Source organism: Glycine soja, chromosome 2, assembly GCF_004193775.1.
Source record: "Glycine soja cultivar W05 chromosome 2, ASM419377v2, whole genome shotgun sequence".
In the NCBI taxonomy this organism is placed as follows: Eukaryota; Viridiplantae; Streptophyta; class Magnoliopsida; order Fabales; family Fabaceae; genus Glycine; species Glycine soja.
In genome coordinates, this window is record NC_041003.1 from 43559162 (window position 1) to 43583865 (window position 24704).

General features: G+C 31.3%; 3 protein-coding genes across 3 annotated transcripts; 1 reads left to right on the forward strand and 2 right to left on the reverse strand.

The window, feature by feature from the left end:
• The first annotated feature begins 4982 nt into the window (after positions 1 to 4982).
• LOC114396615 (zinc finger CCCH domain-containing protein 66-like) lies at positions 4983 to 8160 on the forward strand. The gene is made up of 2 exons (XM_028358692.1): positions 4983 to 5082; positions 5672 to 8160. The coding sequence occupies exon 2, from the start codon at positions 5711 to 5713 to the stop codon at positions 7796 to 7798; it is 2088 nt and encodes a 695-aa protein (XP_028214493.1). The 5' UTR covers positions 4983 to 5082; positions 5672 to 5710; the 3' UTR covers positions 7799 to 8160.
• Positions 8161 to 11285: 3125 nt separating this feature from the next.
• LOC114396621 lies at positions 11286 to 13202 on the reverse strand. Its single transcript, XM_028358705.1, has 2 exons — positions 12062 to 13202; positions 11286 to 11699 (listed from the first exon to the last, which is right to left on the reverse strand). The coding sequence occupies exons 1-2, from the start codon at positions 12951 to 12953 to the stop codon at positions 11332 to 11334; spliced, it is 1260 nt and encodes a 419-aa protein (XP_028214506.1). The 5' UTR covers positions 12954 to 13202; the 3' UTR covers positions 11286 to 11331.
• Positions 13203 to 17890: 4688 nt separating this feature from the next.
• Positions 17891 to 18817, reverse strand: LOC114376617. Its single transcript, XM_028334823.1, has 2 exons — positions 18472 to 18817; positions 17891 to 18207 (listed from the first exon to the last, which is right to left on the reverse strand). The coding sequence occupies exons 1-2, from the start codon at positions 18815 to 18817 to the stop codon at positions 17891 to 17893; spliced, it is 663 nt and encodes a 220-aa protein (XP_028190624.1).
• Positions 18818 to 24704: the final 5887 nt, after the last annotated feature.

Sequence of the window (24704 nt, forward strand, 5' to 3'; positions counted from 1 at the left end):
AAATTTGGGTTTTTTTTTTATGTCAAACAGTTATATTAATTTTATTTTATTATAATTTTGGTTTAATTACCTATTTGATATTTATTTTTTTATGTGTAAATGTTTTCTTATAATTCCTGTCTAAAAATATTCTCTTTTAGTTTCTACACATATAATTTTTAATTTATTTTATTCTGCTCGTAAGGTTTAAAAGAAATTAAAATGATGTGTTCAAACTAAAAAAATGATATTTTTTATCAACACTAAAAACTTGATATGTATAAGAATTAAAATTTAATATTTTAAAGAATAAAAATTACTGTATAAGAAAAACTTTTTGCAATCACATAATTATTTGAGCAATTAAACCTCTCATTTTTTAAATGATAAGCCAAAGAAAATAGTGTCAACTAATATAACAAGTGGTTTTAACTTTTAAGAGTTGATTTGTTATCACTTTTTTGTGTGTATACAAAAAATTGTGAACTCTTATTCTAGGAAGATAAATTATTTTGGTGTTTCAATTTCATGTAAAAGTGTTGAGTTTTAGATTCTTTCTCCCAACAAGCTCCAAGTTCCTAGTTTCTAATTCCTATTCTTGCTTTCCAACATAGGCTTCATCTTTGACAAAGATAAAATTTAGTATCCATATTCTGGTTTCCGTTTGGGATTGAGTATATCAGTGGAAATGATTATTTTTTATTTATAGAAATTAAATATAAATAATAAAAAAATTATAATAATTTACTTTTAATCAATTAAATTAGATCATCTTTGAACATGATTATTTTTCTTAAAAATATATTGAGGCATTTTTGTGTCCAATTTTAAATTATTTTAATACCACTAAATTGAATAAGTCATAAAATACAATAACTCACAACATAAACTCAACATATTAAAAAAAAGATGTTAAGTCTAAAAAAAGATAAATAAAGAAAATATAATTAATATATCTTTCAAAGATAGGGATAAGTATAGGATAGGTACTTACATGACCATTTTTGAAAAGTTTAATTATAAATTTTATCATCAAATTAAATATTTTCCGTTAAAATTAAAATAGGTTCGAGTAAACACTCACAGATACAATAATTCTTGTCATCTCTACTTAAATTTTTAATTTTTTAATATTGAATATATTATTTGTAATTTAGAATATTTTTATTTTATTTTGGAATGAATATAATTTCATTTAAATGTCTTTTATCCCTTTTTTTAAAAAAAAAAATATATCATTGACTTTTATAATTTTATTGTGATAATAATATTTTTTAGATAAATATTATAATTATACTTTTATGATTTTCATTGTAAAGATAACTACATTCTTATTTTAGATAAAATATTTTAGTACAAATTTCACTTTTTAATATTTTTTAGTAATTTTTATTTTAAATACTATTAATGATTACGTTTGCAATCAAACAATTTTATTAGCATTCCCTTTAAATTTATTTAATTATAATTTATTTGAAAACTAAGGACTGTTTATCAACTTTTGAGTTTATTGGTGTTGCTTCGACAATTTAAAATAATTTTATACCATCATTAAAATATAAATAATCTTTTTGCATGATTTTTAAGGTAATTTGTAAAATTTAACAAATATATAATAAATTATGATTTTGAACAATTGTGTAAAATAGTTTTAGATTAATTAATGCATAGTACTCTTAACTTTAACCAATTGGACGCTATGACAAACACTATATAAGAATTTGATTGTTTGAATTCTAAAATTTTATTTTTAAGGTAAATAATATTTTTTATTATAAAATTTATGAAAGTTCTTAACAAAAATAGAAATTGATAATTGACATGTATATTTCTTTAATATATTCTTATTAATATTTTAATATACCTTTTTATTAAATTCAAGTTCTCGGTCTATCATATATGTAAATATATTTTTAATTAATATTTCATAAATGATTAAATTAATTGATGCTTTGAAATATACAAGTATAAAAAATTGGTATAAAATTTATTTCATAAAACATAATTTAATTTTAATGGTTGTCCCCATTAAGATCCCTAGTATTTCATTATTAACTTAAATCCTTTTATAATTAAGATTTGATATGATACTTTAACACTTTGCTAATCATTTAAGACAATTAGATTCAATTTATTCTTAATTAAGGTTTACATCTTATTGATTTTTCAAATTATTTAACAAACTCATTCCAACATATCATACATATGTGTACTGCTACTTGCATTTAAGAGATGATAATCTTTTAAAAAGTCTTATGTATTTTTATTTTAATTACATGTTGTCACAATAAAGTTTCTCAGGAGATTATTGGATCACCTTTGATAATTCATTTTGATTCAAATAATAAATAATTAATGATTTTTTTAATCCAAATCAAGATATACTAGTAAGTAAATGTCAAATTTCACTTTTTACTCAAGTATGATTTGAATTCTTTTTTTTTTTTTTAAGTATATTTGAACCCCTCTTGTACTATTACAATGCTAAAATACTATTTAATTATGGGATCAAGTATTATAATGAGAATCACCTCATTTGTGGTGTTTCGACACAATCCAATAATTATTCCATCAACACCTACTAAATAATCATTGAATGTAACCCATATTATATAAATCACCTCAAATCAAGTGCTAACGTTTTCTTTTTAGTTTAAATGTCATTAAATGTTTTAAATGAATAAAGATGATGATATTAATTGTTATTGAATAATTTTTGTCGGCTTCAATTAAAGATAAAATTGACATTATTTTTAACTGTGTTTTTAAAAGATAAAAATAAAACCAACAAACCAAATGTGTATTTTTTTTTCTTGTAATTTGAAAACAAGATTAGTTCAATTCAAGCGTACCTAGGAATTTTGCTTATGCACCCTGTAAAAAGAGATTTTGCTTTTGTAACAAACATATTATTACAAGTCTTTTGCAAGGCAAACCACTTTGGTTTTATAGTTTTATTATCAAACACTCTATTAACCATGTGTTTTTTCTTTCAAGTTATTAATTTGAACGACACTTAGATATAAAACATTTGAACAAAAGAACTATTTTTTTAAAATATGAGACTAAAAAAAATGATTTTAAATTTATAATAAAAAAACTTGCTCTCAATTTGAGAAACTAAAATATATTTAAGAATGAATTACATAGAGAATCTAAAATTAGATACAAATTGAACAAAATAATAACAAAAGAAACATATCTTATTTATATATATTGTTTAAACTAAATATTTTTTTTGTGAATTTTAAACTAAATAGTTCATAATTAACAAACATATATTTTGCTCTTTAAGGATATTTGTGTGATTCCCATAATGATAGCCTACAAACAAGGTATTGGTTCAAATGTGATAGCATAATCTTTTTATTTTATGATGATATTCATAACAATTTCAAAGTCTTAGTCCATTCTTAAGTTATGAATTTTTATGTATTTTTAAATTATTGGATGATAAATTTTATTATACTATTTGTATTTAATTTATTATTAAAAATTCAGTAAAATTTCTTCTCACTCTAAATATAATATAGAATAACTATATTAAATGAGAATATTTTTAATAATTATTTTTTAATAAAAACATTTTAAAAAATCTGTAACAAAAATATTTTTGGATTTTTTAATTATTTTTTTCTCTTTCAATCTATTTTTTATTGAGACACAATGAAAAAAATAAATTGAAAGAAAAAAATTTAACAAATATTAATAATTAATAATATTTGTTGCACAATCCATCTTTTTCATGTTTGCTTTTGAATTCAAATATTTTTTAAAGAAGTTATTAATAATTAAAAAAATTATATAACAATATAGATAACTTGTCATAATATTAAAATATAATCATATATTAAAAATATTTTATATAAGAATTTTAATTATAATATAGTACTTTATATAATAAATTTTTATTATATAAAATAAATATTTATCTCGTGTATGCACATGTTAATATATTATAAAAATTAATAATTTTTTATTATATATGTGTGCACAGGTGTGCGTGCGTATTTGTATGTGTTTAAATTTAAGTTTTAGTAAACATCAATTAGATATTATTAGTGTATGCACATTTTTATCCTTAATGTTGATTTTTTTATTATATTTTTACTTATAATTTTTTTAATGAACTAGTGTTTAATTGTATGTTAAAGAATGGTTTTATTTTTATTTTTATTAGATTTTTCTTCCACAATATCTTCTTATTAAAGTTTTATCAAGTTTTTTTCTTAAAGTAATTAACTTATATTAGATGTAATTTTTTTAATTAATTTTGATGTTTCTTAATTCAAATTAGAGTTTTACTTTAGTAATTCGGACAACAAATTTAGATTAAAAATCATTATAAACCAATGTTGTAAAACTATAACTAAATTAAAGATTAGTACTAAGAAATTTTGTTCATCATTTAGTAGATGTCTTTCATTGGTTCCATATATACCTATTTATAAATGAATAATGTAAATATATTTCATTGATAATGATATAATAAATAATTATAAAATCATAATTTTTTTATGTATATAAAATAAGACACATTTCTTCTTTTATGTTTTTTTTTACATCTTTCTTTCGGTTATCTCTTTGTATATCTTTAGTATTTTTCTGCATCATATGTTAAGTTTTCTTTTTAATAGAAAAAGATCCATTTGCTTAAGTTTTTTTTTTCCCTTTGAAAAGTAATTTAAGTTTTACAACTTTTTTTTAAAAAGTAAAAGTTGTATTTTCTTTTGTTTACTTTTATATTTTAAAAAATACTCATAATATTTTTAAAAAATATTCAAACTAACTTCTCAAAATAAGTAGCAATTTTTTTATAGTTTAAATAAACACAAAAACACCACTTAAATATATATATATATATTTTTTTTTAATAAATAAAAGTAGTTTTCCAAGTAAAAAAAAGAACTTTGTAAGCAGCTAGGTGGGTTCCACTTTTTTTGACCCATATCATAAAGGAAAATAAAAAATAAAAAAAAGTAAATATAAATAACAAGGGAAGGAGAAAAGTCTTCCACTCTCTCCCAAAAAGTTTTGAAGTTTTAAAGAGCAGGGCAAAACCAGAGCCTGACTTCCTTGTTTTGTGTGTCTGTGTCTCCCAAGGTATGCTTCTTTTTCTTTTGTTCTTGCTCCTTGTTTTCTCTTCTTTAAGTTAATGAGTCATTTAATTTCTGTTTAAAAATGAACCCTTTATCACTTCTTGAAACTCTGTGTTTTTTTTTTCTTGTTGCCAAGAAAATTCATAAGATAGATGATGTGTTTTGGCCCGTGAGTGTTGTTGATTGATGCTGAAAATTCATGTGTTCCATTTTTAAAAAATGTATTTTTTTTTTCTTTCACTAACAAAGAAACATAGGACAGGTTGTACATGCTATTTTGTTTCTGTTTGCAACGATTTCTGGCTTTTGTTATTTCCTGGATTCATGCTAATTTTTTTTAATCACTGTTGGGACCTAACTGTAAATAAACTGAAAGAACGACCCTTTGTCAATTTGATGTATGCTTGTTGCAAAATAACTTTCCAAATCGTTTTCCTTTTGTTTTCTCACAAAACAGGGGAGAATCTGCCCCTTAATTTGCATTTATCTGTTTTATTTTTGTTATCTTAGATTGATTTTTCTGTGCTTTATATTTGAAACTTCTTTTCTGGTACAATAGCTTATTAAACCTGTTCTCTGCTGTGATTTGTCAGATTCTGCTGAGGCCTTAAGGGAGTATATTACATATCTCCATGTGCGGTGTTTCCAAGGGGAAACCTTCTCAAATTGATTTGATCATGGAGGAGAAGTATGCAAAAGAAGGGATGCATCATAAGATTTCTGCTTTGCTTGAGTTTTCAGCGACGGATGATCTAATTGGTTTCAAAGATGCTGTGGAAAAGGAGGGTCATGATGTTGATGGGGTGGGGTTTTGGTATGGAAGGCGTGTTGGCTCGAAGAAAATAGGTTATGAAGAGAGGACACCTCTCATGGTTGCTTCCATGTTTGGAAGCCTTGATGTATCAACTTATATTCTTGGAATGGGTTGTATCGATGTTAATCGGGCTAGTAGGTCAGATGGGGCTACTGCTCTTCATTGTGCTGTTGCTGGGGGTTCTGCCGCTTCCGTTGAGGTTGTCAAGCTTTTGCTTGATGCATCTGCTGATGTTAGTGCTGTTGACGCCAATGGTAACCGGTCAATTGACTTGATTGTCTCTGTGGCTAATTCTATCTTCAATCAAAGGTCAAGTGTGCTACAGGCTCTCCTGGAGGGTACAAGTGATGCTGATCAGGCATGTCTCTCACTTCCGGAAGTGATTGACCAACTTGAGGAACAAAGGCAAGATATGACCACACCCCGTGTTTCAAAAGACTATCCTATTGATCTCTCCCTTCCAGACATAAAGAATGGGATATATGGTACTGATGAGTTTAGGATGTATACATTCAAAGTGAAGCCTTGTTCGAGGGCGTATTCTCATGATTGGACAGAGTGCCCCTTTGTTCATCCAGGGGAAAATGCAAGGCGGCGTGATCCAAGGAAGTATCATTACAGCTGTGTCCCTTGTCCTGAGTTTAGGAAGGGATCTTGCAGCAAGGGCGATGCCTGTGAGTATGCACATGGCATTTTTGAGTGCTGGCTTCACCCTGCCCAGTACCGGACTCGGCTTTGCAAGGATGAGGGTGGATGCACAAGGAGGGTATGCTTCTTTGCTCACAAGCTTGAGGAGCTTCGCCCCTTGTATGCTTCTACTGGTTCTGCTATTCCTTCCCCGAGGTCCTATTCAGCTAGTGCTTCTGCATTGGAGATGGGTTCAGTTAACCCAATTGCACTTGGTTCTCCATCTGTCTTGATGCCACCTACCTCAACACCACCTTTGACTCCATCTGGAGCATCTTCTCCCATTGCTGGATCCATGTGGTCTCAATCTAATGTTTCGGTCCCTACCTTGCAGCTGCCCAAAAGCAGATTGAAGACTGCATCTACTGTAAGAGATACTGATTTAGATATGGAACTGCTTGGACTTGAAACACATTGGCGTAGACAACAGCTAATGATGGATGAGATATCTGCTCTTTCCTCTCCCAACTGGAAAAATTCCATGCCTAATAGTCCATCTTTTCGTGTTCCTTTGAATGATCACACTGGGGAGTTAAATAGGCTTTCAGGGGTGAAGCCTGCTAACCTTGAAGATATGTTTGGATCGCTCGATCCATCAATTTTGTCTAAATACCATGGAATCTCACTTGATGTTGCAGGACCTCAGTTACAGTCTCCAACCGGAATCCAGATGCGCCAGAATGTGAACCAGCAGCTAGGAGGCTATTCATCCAGCCTTTCCACTTTGAATGTGATTGGATCGCGGTCCTTCAGGCTTGATCAGTCTGGCGAAGCAGCCTCGGTGGCCTTGAATCCAAGAGTTGCTGCCTTTGCAAAGCGGAGCCAGAGCTTCATTGAGCGCGGCGTGGTGAACCATCATTCTGAACTTCCTTCTCCAAAGCCCTCTACCTTCTCTAACTGGGGCTCACCTGTTGGAAAATTAGATTGGGCCGTAAATGGAGAAGAGCTGAATAAGCTGAGGAAATCTGCTTCCTTTGGATTTCGAGGCAGCGACACTCCTCTAACAAAGACTTCAACCAAAATGTCAGCAAATGTTGATGATGAGCCAGATGTGTCTTGGGTTAACTCACTTGTGAAGGATGCTCCACCGGAATCCGGTGAATCTGGTGAATACAGTGTGGAAGATCAGCGAAAGCTACTGCAATGCCACAATGGAACAGATGCGATTCCAGCATGGTTGGAGCAATTGTACTTGGACCAGGAGCAAATGGTGGCATGATTGCAATTTCGTGGCTTGCGGTAGCAACTCCTTTTGCAACTCAACAGTTTATTTATTTGATGAATTTTTTGAATTTTATAGAATTTAGTTAGATGACAATTCGCAAAAGGGATCTTAAAATAGCCTACCAAGGCTATAGGATGTAGAAGTTGGGCAGGAAGCAAGTTTTCTGCTTCAGTAACTCATTGATTCCATTTTTTTTTCCTGATCTATTTTCTTTCTTATATGTTATATTGAGTTGTAAGTTGGAACTTTCCATTGACTGAATTACAGCATTGTAGTGGGGATATAGTATTCAATATAATGAGACTGGAGATGTAATAATTTTATTAATTCCAATTCCAATTCTCAATTTGCATATCTCATATTCTGATATTCATGGCTTATTATTTTATTCTTAGTGTAAGTTTCTTGGATGTTTTTCTGTGTTTGCTATAAGTCATCATTCTTATTAGAGAAATGTTAACAACACTTTCTAACATACTCATTATTGAGTGAAATTTATTAGAATTCACAATTTTGTAGGCTCTACCAAGACTTTAATGAGTTCTATTTATGATTTTATAATATTCAATGAACTTCAACTAATACTAGAAATGAATGTGTTAAAGAATGTACCCTTAGTACTTGTTTTTTTATTGTTGCAGCAGTGGAATAAGTGCATGTTGAGTTTATAGTTGAAATTATTTTGGTCTACGTTTTAATATAGATCTAACAAGTAAAAGTTGTCCTTTTGCAAAAGTATTTTTACCTCAAAAGTTATTCTGCACTTAGATTTCCAAACATGCTCAAGGTCAGTCAGCGTGTGTCTGTTTTGGCCTTATCACAAGTTCTAATGCTTTCAAATGGATGCAATAAATGTCTAGCTGCTGGGTAAACGGATGTTAAGTCATTGCAAACGAAAAAAACAAAGATAAAACACTATTGTTAGTCAATATTGGCGAGTTTGATTTTTCCCATTTGCCATACACGAATGATGAAGTGGGTCCAATCTAGTAATAGATTAGTTGAACCAACGCAGGCCTATTAAATGCTACAACACTATGTGTGACACTTGTAGTGTGTAGATATAACACTAAATTTTAAATTTTGGGATTCATATAACATCTTTGAAAAACCTGGTCTAAGCTGACTTGCTGGTGCAGTTTTCATATAGAGTGAAGTAGACATCAAGGATTTTGTTTGCACTTGGGTAGTTAACACCTGCTTTTAAGTTACCTTCATATTAAGAATCAAAATAAATATCTTCTTTTGACACTCACTTATTGTGTGTTTGTGTTTTCTAAGATCTTTTTCCATATGCTGCACCTACTCCTTTGTGGATTCTGCCCGGTACTTTTTGGCAATCAAAGTTTACATTCATTATTGGTTCATTGTTATGAATGTGGAGGATTGTAAAGCACTAAGAAAAAGCATTCTCAAAAGCTTATTGTGCTGCACTTGGCTTTTATCATAAGGCTTTTGACAACCCTTTTTTTTTTCGTTTGGAAATTGAACAGTCTCACTAATTCAGACTTTTCTAAAAATATTTTGGTCCATAATTGTCAGCTACATGGACATTGAATTTCTTAATGACAAGGAAGCACTAGGGTGAGGAGTAAAAATGGGTTACGCTGCTTGTATTTGACTCCATAATCCTTATAGATTTTATTCAATCTCAACTGAAAACTTAAATAATAGAAGAACTTGATTTGTTGGATTGCAAGCTAAGGTAATAAGTATCAATTCAAGTTAAGTTTAAGCTAGATTTTAGTTTATTTATACTTATTCTTTTTGTGATAGATTTTGTTTACATATATATATAAAGTAGTCATCTTTAGAGTCAACTCAAGTAAGTTCTGAAAAAGGATACCATGTAATTTTTTTAAAAATGATTAGCATTACAGTCAATATTAGGTTTTTTTTTTCTTTTACCATTTAAGCTAACATGAACATCCATCCTCTCAAAAAAAAAAAAAAAACATAAACATCCATATAAAATATTGGCGAATGTTTACACGCTTATATGTTTCTTTAACCATATATGGTTGAACTCTTTCGGGTGAAAATATTCTTTTCCAAGGTAGCTGTAATACTTTAGTGGGTACACGGCATTTGACCACTTGTGTAGAAAATCAAAGAGTTTTACTATTTCGTAAGAGACGAAATTATACGAATCTATATGATTTATATAAAGAAGGAAGAGACCAAAATAACAGATGAGGTTAAAATACAATTCAACTAGCTAGTGACAAATTAAAAAAGGTGAATTCGGTTTTCGTGTTGATTGAGAGATTGATTTTTCGTACTACTCATATTATTCAAAATCAGTTGTAGCTTTAATATTTTAGTGGACACGACATTTGGACTCTTGTGTAGAAAAAAACCCATCAGCACTTCACTTGTAATTGCCTCATGGAATTCAAGTTGACTTGCTTGTGCTGTGTGAAGTGCATTTGTCATGATGAACATTTTTTTTATACAATTGTCATGATGAACTTTGTGAGTTGCACATCGATACTTTTATAATTTTAGTCCTCTTTATACTTTTCTTAGTAGAAATTTAAAGACAGTAAAAAAAAGTCTCTAAGGTCGCTTTAACATTTTAGTGGATAAAGCATTTTGGCTTGTTGTGCAGGAATAAGAAAAGAAAAGAAAAGAAAAACTGCACTATACTCGTAGTTGCCTCGTGAATTTCAAATTGACTTGCTAGCCAGTGCCTTGTGCAGTGTATATTAATATAAACTTTTTCACATCAATACTTTTAATCATCTTTATGTTTCCTTAATTATTTGGAAGTTAAAGATGCACAACTGCACAAGAGTGGTTATAATGTGTTTTTCATTGTTTTCTTATATTAATGTAAACAAAATGATGTGTAAATAAAAGCCAAAGAAGCCGCAATCCACAAAGGGAAGGGCCTTCAGTGTGGGGAATGTTTATTGGGTCAAGTGATCCCATTTTTAACGTGATTTGTTTCGGACATTATTTTACTAATTTTCTTATTTATTAGATAAAAGTTATTAAACATATTTTTTTAAACTTTTCTATACATTAAATATGTATTTTTTTAAGCTGTTAAATATATTTATTTTATTTTTATAAAACATCAGAAAGATTTATAAGATATACTCTATTTCTTATTTTTGATATTATTAAGGCTAAGGCTATGGTCTCGTTCCATTTGTTAGTAGACATAAAATTAATTTAGTTAGTTACTAGAAATTATTTGATTAAGTTAGTGTTGATTACTCAAGTTAGTTATTTTCTATCTTTCTATAAATACATCAATTTTGTAATACTTTCATGAATGAATTGAATGAATCATAAAACTACTTTTCATTTCTCTTCCATTTCTTTCATTCCTAATATGTGTCATATATATATTTAGATAAAACACGATCGAAACACATCCCAGCATCGAAACTAGCTAAAAGATGAAAAATCTTCCTTGATGCACCATATGACAAGAGACACAATCATGATGAGAATTGAAACATAAGGAGAGGGAGAAGAGAATAAAAATCTTTTTACATTTCATTCATTTGCTTGTTTTACAAATTTTGAAATTGCAATGCTTTCAAGGGATCCCCAACAAGTTGATCTATGAACTCATGTAACATATGATAAAAAATTTGTGACTCAAAATCTGCGCACACACTTTCAATATCACCTTGTTTCCACAACCCTTCCTCTAACCTATTTGATCCCAATTCACCTTCAACTAGCATACAAATTTCTCCCCGAATATCTATACATTCCTGGCTTTGCTTCTCACTTTTCTTTGATCCTTCATTTTTGTTGTCCTCAATTGTATTGACCTTCCTCTCTTTAATCATCAAATTACTATCACAATGCAGATCATCAAGCTGCTCATTTTCAAGCTCTGGTGACAATTTTCTTCTCCAACTTGTATCCATCTCTGCAATTAGTTTATGTATAATAAGTTAGCAAATTTAAAACTTGGTGGAAAAAAAAAACTCTTTAGTTGACATGAAGAATCTAAACCTAAATACACAACTACTATAACCATACAAGGAAAAATTGATCAAATAAGATTCTCATATAAATCTTACTATTTTATAAAGGTAGTATTAAGTATTAACTACATATTTAGAAACTCATCAGAGTGCAAAACATTACATCCATTTAGTAAAAAAACAAACTTGGAAACTATAACTATTAGTAAATACATATAATGTGTTAGAAATATACAACATATTTAGTACTTAGTAGGAGATTTAGAGCTATTCAAAATTGAATTCAACTTAAAAAGAAACAAACCTGTTTCAGGAGCTCCACGCTCAAAATCAAAGATAGAAACTGGGCTTGAATCTTCTGAACTGCATTCAGTGTCCACCTTCTTTTCTGCATAACACGTTGTTCCCTTTTTTCTCCTCTTCAATTTCTCACCATTGGTAACTTCCTTGCGCTTCACGGGGTGTGAGAATGAGAATCCCACCATTTCTGAACCAACGTACTCCTTTTCAGAACAAGCCATGAACAGTGTCGTAGTTTGGGCAAATTCACCATCATTTCCAACATTGACAGAAAACATGTCATCATGCACCTTTTCTCTCTTGTTTTTCTTCAACTCACTTCTCTCTTTTGAACCCTTTTCTTTTTTTCTCTCTTTGGACCTGAATTCTCCACCATCACATCCACTTTCAAAGCTGAGCACCAAGAAGTTCTCACTTTCATGCAAGAGGAAAGTTGGAACCTCACGGAATGATGAAGACTTAGCACGCTTATGAAGACCGTCCATTCTCTTGCATTCCCCCAAGTAGTCCACAGAGTTCATTGATTTGCTACGTGGAAGTGAAGAACTTGATGTTGATTCATTGGCTGTATTTGTATCTCTCTCTACTACCATTGATTCCAAACCCATTAACCTTTCTAGTATCCCAGGAGTAATAGTAGTAGTAGTGGCGGTGGCTATAGATTCGGTGTTGTGTTTAGTCTTGAATTCTTGAACTTTGTCACTCATCTTTGGCATTGAGTCAAGTTCTCCGATTTGGTCTGATGGGTGTGTTGGAAGGCCTCCAGAGCAGAGAATCCTTCGCAAGATTGCTGTGAGACACCCTGCAGTAGTGGCACTTTTGGAGTTGCACAAAGAAGAGTCCAAACTGAGGGTGGATGAATAAGATGATGATGATGATGTTAATATCTTCTTCATGTTGAAGGATTTTGTAAACAAGCTAAAGAGCTAAAGGAGAATAGAATGATACAAAAAAAAAAAAAAAGTGAAATGGGGTTTCTTTTTGGATTCGCTGACTCTTCAAAGAGAAAGGCAATGGTTATGGGATGGTAGCAATGGAAAGTGGGATTTGAATTTTGTTATATGAGAGAGAAGGGTGGCGGGATTTGCATTTGAATGTGAGAACTGAGAAGGAGCAAGTTAGAGTGGGGTTATTACTACTATGCTTTTGGCCATTGACTAGTCAGTTCATGCTTCATGGCTAAATTTGTCCTTTTATTTCCTTTCTTGGTGCAAACAGAAAGCCCTCTGTTCGGGCGGGTTGAGGTGGCACTTTTTACTATCTTCTTTGAAGTTCAAACACTAGGAAAGGAAAAGAATGACACATTGATCAATGAGTGTGGCCATTTTGTTTTTGGTGAAATCGTCTTATATCCTAATTTTGAGTCAAAAAAATACTCTTTGGAAGTATGAAATTCATGTTTTTTCTACAAACATTTATCCATATAAGATTGAATCTCTAACTATATATTTAAGAGTTATAATTATTTCTCAATCATACTACACTAATAGTATAATTTACCTAAAAAACTGATATTTTTCTACAAATATTTATCCATACAAGATTGAATCTCTAATAATATATTTAAGAAACATGATTATTTGTTAATGATACCACACTATATTGATATCAATGATATGAGTGTGCCTTTAATATGCTCTTAGCATTTTGATTTTGATGATAGAAGCTGAGGTTCAGATTGAGTGGTCTAAGCATGGCAGTGATAACATAGTTTGTAGTTTTGTGTGGAGGGTGAAACATTGACAGAATGTGGTTGTTTTTTTGAGGTCAGAGTAGCGGGTAATGTCAGTGAACTGACCAAATTCTTTTGCGTTCTGCAGCCGAAGATACTGACTTTTGGTTGTGTTTGTTCCAACATAGACACTATTTGGCCTTTGGGGGAGGGAAGGAAGAAGGTTGATAATAATAGTACAATGTGGTAAGAGCCACCAGTCCCCACCAGTTCTGGCAACTGTTGTTGCACCTATTTTGTGTTGTAATAAAAAGGAAATGATTTTGAAAAGCTCTTATTGTTTATGTATTTGGCTTAGTTTGTTTAAATTTTTTGTTTTTTTTCTTATTTTGAGAAATAAATTCTATCTAATTATTAAATAAGTAATTTTCAAAAAAATTATTTTAAATTTGTACAAACTGATACTTTCTTAAATCAGATAGAGTTTTTTCAACCAAAGTTCATATGGAAGTGGTAGAACTAGAGTCCTCCGAGACCGCTCTCAAATTTTGGAAACTCTTCCCACGTCACAAAAAGCCAAAAGATGAAAACCATAACTCAAGTTTATACTACTTTATAGCTTGCTTGGCCTAACTTTTAAAACTTTAGAACCTGAAAAGGGTAGATTGAGAATTTGGATTTCAAACTAAATGAAGAAGCTAATTAGCCACTGGTTGAAGTAGGTAAGATTTTAAGTAGACTTCATGAGTTATAGCACATACTTAATCTAACTAATTAAGGTTTGACATTCTCTTTTCAATGTTTTTCATTTACATGTTATTACTATAAAAGTACAGCAAACTATTAATTGTTAAGATTTTGATTTAGAGCTTATGCCAACGTTGCTATCGTTAAATAAATGAATACAAACAATTCAACATGTAAAGGCAAAATTATTTAATAGGGAGAGTTTTCTATTTTACTTGTAAGTTTGGTTTAAAAGTTATTTGTGTTCAGAAAAAGCTAGTTATAAGTGTGGGCAAATGATATCTAGTTATCTACTGTTCAGAAAAGCTGTAGCAGTTCATATGTGTGCAAAAACTGAGTGATAAATCTCAATATACAATAGATTAGTTTTGCTCATTTCCTCTACCTCTTTTATTTTCTGTTCTATTTTCCAACACATTCAAACACACCCATGGAGTACAGGGGTCTATTGACAGTTGGGTTAATTTAAAAAATCTATCATAATTTTAATTAATCAAAAAGGTAGGTCTTATAAATATGCATGAAGATAGTATTTTTTTTTTTTTTGTAAAGAACTCTGCTATCATATATATATATATATATAAGACTCAATCTATATTTTTTCATGCACTAATTATTTTTAGACTAAAAATACCTCTAATAAATAAGAGAGAAGTTATATTAACATTCATTTAAAAGAGAGAGAAACATTAATAATAATGATATTTAAAAAAAATATAAATTTAGGATAAATTTATTGATATAAATTAAAATAATATTTTTCTTAATCTTAATAAATTAGATAATCAAGTCTTATAATAAAAATAAAAATCAGCATAACAAATATATACATGACCAATAATATATGTCAACCTTCACACAAGTAGACTATTACATCTCTTCTTATATATAAGATTTAATTATCTAATTCATCACAAATTAAAAAATATTAATTCAGTTAATAATAATAAATTTATCTTAAATTTATAATTTTTTAAAAATCATCCTTGTCATTAATTTTTCTAGTTTGTTAATATATATATATATATATTAATAAAGAATATTTTTAGTTAAAAAATAATTAATATAAAAAATATTATAAATTAAATCTTATAAAAAAATTAATACTTTTTTAAACTTGAGTCTTAAATAAGAAAAAATAATAAAAGTAGAACAAAGTCATTTAATAAAAACATGCATGATGCCTAGGAGCCAATCTCAATCAAACTACTAAAGTGTAATAAAAGAAAACTCCTAAACTAAGGAGGTCTAGCTTAAGTGGTTGTGATGCGTGAGTGTTGAAATTTTTTTGATATTGTGTTCATTTTCAACAAATTAAAAAAAAAAAAAGAAAAACTCCTAAATTGAGATGAAGTTGGGGAGAGGGGAGATGAGATTCTCAGAACTGCTGCAGTTTATTTTTTTTGGTCAACGGATGGTTCATTAAAAAATCCCTAGTGGCACTTACAAATACTCATGATGCTAAAGAAAGAGAGCTACAACAGTACACAATGCAGTACATAAACAAGAGAAAACCAAGGACTCAGGCTACATGAAAAATAGACACATGCTGCAGCTGAGTGAGTCTTAAGAACTTGGATCAAAATTCATACAGCTAAAGCCTTAAGTTCAATATGATTTGGGCCATGAGTTAATGGATTCGGTCATGGGTTAAGGGAATCACTTTTTGCCAGGAGGAAATGGACCGGTATGCTTTGATTCAAAGTTCAGAAGGTGACAAAATAATACTAATAAAAAAAAGGAGAGGATACAAAAATGTAAAATAATATTATTTGAAAAAAGTAGAACAAAATATGTTTGCTTCCATGTAACACTTGATAGGGATACATTATGAACTATTAATTATTGGTGTTCTTTAGATTGATATGATATTCGTAAGTGTTATGATATATTTTCTATATAATAATATTGTCTATTTTCATCTCTCAAATAATCACTAGTTACTGTTGTTGAACACGATTTTTAATGTGATTTTTTATTTTTTAATCTTTTTCATTCCTCCCAAAATCAAAATCAAAATACTTTAACAAATATTTTATCGCATTTTTCACCATCGACTTCCTCACAAAGAAGGAAACCTTTCGGGACATCGAACAAGAAGATAGTGTGCACCGTTGGTCGTGTCCCGAGTCAGTGTCACACGCTTACACAATGATAATATTAAATATTTTTATTTAATATATTATTTAATACTAAGTAATTTATTTATTTATTAGTCTATATAAATTAATGTCGAATTTCATTTTTATTATATTTTTCTTAATTATTAGATACATTTAGGATGAGAAACTTAATTTTAATAATAAAAAATTTAAACGATTAAATTAAACAATTAAAACTGGGAAAATTAAAATCGTAGAAAGAGTATAATTACGTTTGTGTTTACTATTTTTTTTATTTATAAGAATAAAAAGTAGTGTTAAAGTTGGTAATAACTCACACTTTTCATAATAAACTTAGATGTTTTCACCGTTTCCTATTGGTAACCGGAAATAAAATAATCGGCGTGGTTCACATGGTTGTCTATGTTTGATTTTGGAGTTCAAGAGAAAAAATGAAAGAACGTAGAGCTGTTAATGGGACAGGTGAGAGTATAGCAGACAGCAGTATCCGTACCCGTGATACCCGTAACTATCAAATTACTTAACAAGCCTCATTTATATAATAGTAAGATCTCCTAATTCTAAAGTAACACTCCTATGTTTCTTTGTTCACTCACTCCTTGTGTTTTTCCTTTTTTATAATCATTGATTGGATAAATGAATTTTGCCAGCAAAACAAAATTCACAGAAACTGGTATTCACCAATTAAATTGATGAATGTCATTTTAAAGCAACACCAGAGAAAAATGTAGTCATAATAATAGTCGTGTACCTATGTGGCTAGGCACACCAAGTGGACCACGTAGGCATTTAATAATACTTACTTGGGGCAATCGATCTTCTACGGCCATGTCCATTCACGGTCATGGCACCATCCTTAGTTCCTTTGCTATCATTCAGTAGTTTAATATTTTGTTTGTTTAGTTTGCAAATGAATTACTCGACTGTTATGAATATGCCTTCCATAGGACATAATTCAATATACAATTTTCAAAGTATAAATTTTAATTGGTTAGTCAATGGAATCTTAATGGGTACTGTTGGGAGCAAAACCAGAAACAGGCACAAAGACATTAGCATTCGGGACCTAGTGCTACCTCCAGAATCAAATAGAAAGGAAAGAATGATATTTCATAACTTGTGTACCTTCTTACAATACTTAGTAGCTATATATATAGGCATGATTGAGACACTCTGCTCCTCAATTCTTAGCGACAACAAAATTATAACAAAATGCTAACAAATAATAGAATTGCAATTACAAGGAAATCATGGCAGACAACTTTTCAAAATGCCCACTACTTTCAGACAGCTAAGCACTTTCCATTATCAGCCACACATAGTCCTTGAGGTGCTTTGGTGGACCTGTTTTCCTTTTGGGCCTTAGCAGGCCTGTTTCTTCCTTCTGTAAGTCCTGCTTTCCATCACTCCCTATGCCATCTAGAAGCACCTTGTCCTCAAGGTGATAGTCATTCTTCAATTGTTCCCAATCCTTCCAGGAAGCATCATGCGGGGATAGTCCTTCCCATTGGACCAAAACCTTTAATTTGGGCTCATTTTCAGTAGTGTCCCAACGTGTGCTTAAGATCACTAAAAGAGTAATGGTTGGTTTATTTTCAGTGATCTTGGCTGGTAGGGGTAATGAAGCAAAAGTATTATTTGTAGAATGAAACGGTTTGAGTAGTGAACAGTGGAAAATAGGATGAATCCGTGCTTTCAATGGCAGCTATAGTTTGTAAGCAGCTCCTCTAATTCGTGCCACAACTTGATAGGGACCATAGTATCTCTTTCCAAGTTTGGAATAAGCTCCAAAGGACCTTGTTACCAAAGTTTGTCTATGAGGTCTTAAGCGAACCATGACCCAATCCCTTTTTTCGAACTGGAGCTCTCAACGATTGTCATCTACGTGCTTCTTCATTTGCTCTTGAGCTTTTAGGAGTTTCTTTTGCAGTTCCAGAAAAACTTCTTCTCGATTTGTCAGAAAATCATCAACTGCTTCAACATTGGAGTTCCCATCAACATAGTGCGTAATGGTGGGGGGTTTGTTATCGAATGTTACCTCGTAAGGTTTTAAGCCCAAGCCTGAGTGTTTGGAAGTATTGTATGACCATTCCGCATAGTGAAGAAATTTCCCCCAAGAGGAAGGTCTCTTATGCACAAAAGCACGAAGGTATTGCTCGATCACTCGATTGATCACCTCAGTTTGCCCATTCGATTGAGGGTGATATGCTGAGCTCATACGTAATTTGGTCCTACTATAGAGGAACAACTCCTGCTAGAAACGAATAATAAAGAGGGGGTCTCGGTCGGAGACAAGGCTTTTGGGCATTCCATGGGGTTTCCCGACGATATCCATGAACAGAGAGGCCACCGTTAGGAAAGTATGATTCGAAGGGAGGACGCCCAAGTGAATTCCTTTTGAGAATCGATCAACAACAACTAAGATTGTGTTATTGCCATGATAAGGAGGCAAGTCTACGATGAAGTCCATCGGTAAATCCTCCCATGGATGGAATGGGACCGGCAATGGACAGAGCAATCTTACAGCCTCGTGCGATTCATACTTTGTGTGTTGACAATCCACACAAGCAATGATGAATCGTTCCACGTCCTTTTGAATCCCTGTCCAAGTGAAGTTGTCACTGAGCCTAGCCAATGTCTTTGTCACACCCATATGACCCCCTGTTGGTGATGCATGGTACTTTGTCAACAGAATGGGAGTGAAAGAAGAAGATTTTGGAAGCCAGATGCATCCTTTATGCAAAATTAAGTCCTGACTCACGGTATATTCCGGGTATGTTGTCGGGTTGTTGGTGATTGACTGGCTCATTGCAACAAACTCAGTATCATTGGCCAAATGTTGTTTTAGTTCCTCAAGAAAGGTGCAACACAAAACTGAAAAGGATAGAAGCATGCCTGATGAGCCTTTTGGTATTCGCGACAACACATCAACCACCACATTCGAAGCACCAGAACGATAATGAATCGTATAATCATACCCCATTAATCTGGCAAGGTACATGTCTTGCTTAGGTGTCTGAACCACCTGAGTCATCAACTCCTTGAGGCTCATGTGGTCTGTTAAGATCATGAAGGGGTGACCCAACAAATACTGATGCCATTTTTTAACAACTGCCATGATAACTGCTAAATAATAGTGAATTAATAGTGGAAAATCGGTCTAAAATTAACTTAGAATTAATTATTTAGCAGTTATTTATGCTTTAATTTGGAAAGATTTAATTAATTTTGAATTTTGATTGCAGATGTGGAAAAAGAGGTACAATAAGCAAAAAGGAGCAGAAATAAAGAAAAAGAAGAAGAAAATCAGAAGAAGGCCCAAGCCCAAGTTTGCACCTATAAATAAGAGGGTCAGCCTAGGAAAAAGAACACACTTCTGGAGAGCTCTGACACTCAGTTCTCTCCTTTTCCTTTTCTTATATTCTTATTTCTTTCTTTCACCCCTTCTCTCATTGTAAAGCCCTCATGACCATGGGTGGCTAATCCCCCTAGCTAGGGCCTGACAGGCCTAAAAAGCCAATGATGTATGGAGCATTTCAAGAGTTATCAACAAAAAGAGGAATTCCCTCCAGGTTCTTTATTTATTTACCGTTCTTTCTTTTTACATCCTGTATCTCTGAACTTGCTTTCTGTTAGGGTTTAGTCCACTCGGGAGAGGGTAAAGCCTAATAAGGGGTAAGGAATGAATACTTGAATCTGTTTTAAGGGTTAGGCCACTCGGGAGAGGGTAACGCTTAAGAGAACACTAAAAGGAGGAAATTATCGGGTTATCTTTTAGAGGGTTTTTCTTCCAATATCTTTTATCTGCTTTTCTTTCTTGCTTATTCTGCATCTCGGACTTTGTTTTCTGTTAGTCTTTAGGCCACTCGGGAGAGGGTAAAGCCTAATTAGGGGTAAGGAATGAATGCGTGAATCGGTTTTAAGGGTTAGGCCACTCGGGAGAGGGTAACGCTTAATAGAACAATTAAAGAAAGAAATTATTGGGTTAGCATGACTTAATGCCCCAATGCCCATGCTTTAGCAAACATCTAGAATGTAATCCTAATGCATCTTAGTTATTAAGTCTTCGCAAAGGGCATTTGGAAGATAGGTAATTAAGGTAGGCTTGTCATCGTGAGGTATCAGGGGCAAGTAAATGGATAGATGTGGGGCAGAATTAGTTCACTGGTATTGATAACAGACAAATCCAGAATCCATATATCTAGGCTAATTAGACTTGTCAGGTTTTAGCGATTTTAATATATAGATTTTATTCCTTATTTTTATTGTTGGTCTTTCTTAGAAGTAGTTATTCCTTATTTTACTGTCGGGTTTTAGGAGTAAGCAATTAGATTTAGTAGATTTAGATTTTAATTATTTGAATTTCGTAGAAGTAGTTATCTTTATTGCAATTTAAATATTTTATCCTCTAATCTATCTTTAAATCTTTTAGCTTATCTTATCTATTATCTTTATCTTTTATTTTAAATTTTAAATCTTTTAGCTTATCTTATCTATTATCTTTATCTTTTATTTTAAATTTTAAATTTCCTTTATCTTATCTATTATCCTTATCTTTTATTTTAAATTTTAAATTTCTTATCCCTTGCTAGATTTAGATTATTTTAACTAAATTTACAATTTACAAACTGAAAAGTACTTCACATAATTGCAACAAAATCCCTGTGGTACGACACTCGGCTTACCGAGAAATTATTACTACGAGCGATTTGGTACACTTGCCAAAGAGCTAACATGCCATGATTGCAAATAATTCCTTTACATAAGCAGAGGCGTGCAACAATTTTGGGGAGAAGGGCTTACTAAAGAAGGCAATCAGGTGGCCTTGTTGAGACAGAACTACACCCATCCCTACACTGGAAGCATCTGTCTCAAGTGTAAATGGCAAATCGAAATTGGGTAATTGGAGTATTGGTGTTGTTGTGATGGCTTCCTTCAATTTTGCAAAAGAGAATTGGGTCTCTTCAGTCCACCCGAAGCTATCCTTTATTAGCAGCTTATTCAGCGGTGCCACCATAGTCGCGTAACCTTGAATAAATCGGCGATAGAAACCCGAGAGGCCCAGGAAGCCTCGCAATGCCTTTTGTGATTGGGGAGTGGACCACTAGAGAATGGCCTGGACCTTGGCCGAAACGGCTTCAACCCCCTGAGCCGAAATAACATGATCAAGATACGCTACTTTAGTTTGGGCAAACAAACATTTGGAAAGCTTAAAAAAGAATTGTTCTATTAACAAAAGTTGAAAGGCTATCTCCAAATGGAAGATGTGGTCCTCATATGTTCTCAATGAGAGCACCAAGTTGTTAGGAGGAAAACTAGAAACAGGCACAAAGACACTAGCATTTAAGGCCTAGTGCTACCTCCAGAATCAAATAGAAAGGAGAGAATGCTATTTCATAACTTGTTTGCCTTTTTGCAATACTTAGTAGCTATATATATAGGCACGATTGAGGCACTTTGCTCTTCAATTCTTAGCGACAACAAAATTATAACAAAATGTTAACAAATAACAAAATTGCAATTACAAGGAAATCATGACAGGTAACATTTCAAAATGCCCACTACTTTCAGCCAGCTCAACACTTTCCGTTATCAGCTATACATAGTTCCCGAGGTGCTTTGGTGGACCTATTTTCCTTTTGAGCCTCAGCAAGCCTGTTTCTTCCTTCTGTAAGTCCTGCTTCCTATCAGATACACATTTATTGGTTTATAAGAACTTTTAGAAAGAAAAAAATGATAGAATAATTTAAAATATTATTTTATTTACAAAAATATCCATGAATTTTTGCGTGTTTTAAAAAATCCACCGGTAATTATCTATGTAGGTATCAGTGGGTTTACAAGACGGATAATTCAACTCATGAAACTACTAGTGGGTATACAATAATATTTGAAAATAAAAATTATTGCCCCCATATAGATGTTGCACTCAAAAGATAATTTTTTTTTTTAAATGGATGTAAGAAGACAAAATAAATTAGTATTAATCTTACCATTTTATCATTTTTTATTGTTATCTTTTCACTCCTCTAATACTAAACATATGTAGTAAGTCATGCACACTAACACACATATCCACTTAATTGTAATTTGTAGTAACTTATGAATTTTTTTGTTATGACATTATGTAATTTGTAAAAGTTTATATTATTTTTCTTTTAAAAAAATATTATATTTCATATTGTCTTTTCTCCCCTAAATAAATTTTCTTGAATCTGTCCCAAATAATAACAATGTTTATGGCTCGATTTAAGCTTAGAATCAAAGTTATCAAACTTGAGAGTTTAAGTAAACTTGTGAGAGTTTCATAAACTCGACTCATGGACTCAACTCGTAAACTCGTAAGAGTCTACTTCATATAAAAATAATAACAAAATATCTATAAATAACATACCAATCAAACATTTCAACAATATAATAAAGCAAAATAATAAATCATAAATTTCACAATATTTAAATAACCAAGTCCAGTAATGCATCATTATTAGATAATAACTTGCATATGTTATAGTAGTGATAGATCATTTTCATCAAGGGTTTGATGTTATTAAAGGTGAGATTGGGAGGAACACACTAAATGAAGGTATGTTGAATACTAAAGACAAAAATCAACTTAAAATGACTTATATTTTGGTCTAATTTTTTTTAACTTGGTGGTGAACTTGAGAGTCTACGGAGTTTACTTAGAGTTTATAGAGTTTACCCAACATCTACTAAAAAGAAACTTTATACACAAGTCAACTCATAGAGGATAAGTGGACTCGTAAACTCGTAAGAGTTAGTAAATTAATTCAAGAATTTGATAATGATGAATGTAAACATTCTTACAAAAATTGGATTTTCGTTTATTATTATAAAACTCTAAATTAAAATAGTGTTTGATCGGCTTTTAGCTTGATCGGCTTTAACTTGCAACCTACATCATGCTAAATAACCTTTGCCACCTCCAATTATAATAGTGTTTGATCAATTGGTCAATTGGGGCAATAGTCAAACTAATAGCAATGGTGGCATGATCTAAGTAGAATTGGTGCATGATAACAACAAATAGTTGCAAGTATAGTAAGATTGTAAGATTATAAGGGAGTGATTTATGGTGGTGGTGATTGGAACAACCAGACAATAGAGGTGGAACTATGGAAGCAAAGGCAATAATGATAGGAACAAGGACATATTGAAGCAGAGCAAGGGCCCAAATCCCTTCCCTCAGGATCTTTTTATGTGACGAATTAAGATTGAAATATTTGTTAGAAAACAATCTATATTTAATGTTTAATTATACAACAAGATCACCTAAAACAAATTATCTGAGAAAATAAAACTTATTCTATCCATTATTGACCTCAGAGTGAGCATACCAACAAATGTGTTTTTTTGGAATAGTTCTTTCACTCAATGAATTTGGCTTGTGTTCATTTCAGAGTCTTTCTTCAGAACCCTAGTTATTCATTTAACGGCCCTACATCAATTCCTTGCATGAATAGTGACCATGCTCTTAATTTTCTGCTACATCACAACAAACAGTCGTACCTCCACCTTAAAGCGCATCTCCAACCACAATCTCACTTAATAATTCATTACTTTAATAATTATTAAGTACTAGATATTATATCCGTACATTATTTAATAATTATTAAACAGATCTTACAACCGTACATTTTTATATTTTAACTAATTTTGCTATTTAATTGTACGATTTTTTAAAATATTAAATAAAATTGACAATAAATTTCTTATATTTTTGTATCAAGACTTATTTCTATTTTTGCCTTTATTTTACAATTTAGACCCACTCCTTCTATAGTGACTTTACTTACAGATACAACAGATCTTCAGCGGTGTTGAAATCTGTTGTGATAGTTTCACACTTACTTACACCTATAGAGTTAGTTCTAAATCATAAATTGGATATAAATCATAAGAGACAAATTATTGTTCAAACTTTGGGTTGAAACTTTCCCAAAATCACGTAAATTTCTTGCATAATTGCTGTTAAATTTTCGATTAATTAAATAATAGAAACACTGCCTTATGCAATAATTTAATTTTAGAAATGTATGTTGCCCATGTGAATGCTCTGTGCAAGTGGTAGAAAACATCACAAA

Excerpts from the sequence above, each read along its gene's own strand:
- LOC114396615 (XM_028358692.1), top strand. The coding sequence starts at position 5,711 with ATGTGCGGTGTTTCCAAGGGGAAACCTTCTCAAATTGATTTGATCATG.
- LOC114396621 (XM_028358705.1), bottom strand. The coding sequence starts at position 12,953 with ATGAAGAAGATATTAACATCATCATCATCATCTTATTCATCCACCCTC. Across the intron at positions 11,700-12,061 it reads GCGTGGAGCTCCTGAAACAG|AGATGGATACAAGTTGGAGA; the intron begins GTTTGTTTCTTT and ends AACTAATTGCAG.
- LOC114376617 (XM_028334823.1), bottom strand. The coding sequence starts at position 18,817 with ATGAGCTCAGCATATCACCCTCAATCGAATGGGCAAACTGAGGTGATC. Across the intron at positions 18,208-18,471 it reads GAAGCACGTAGATGACAATC|CCAAGATCACTGAAAATAAA; the intron begins GTTGAGAGCTCC and ends TACCCCTACCAG.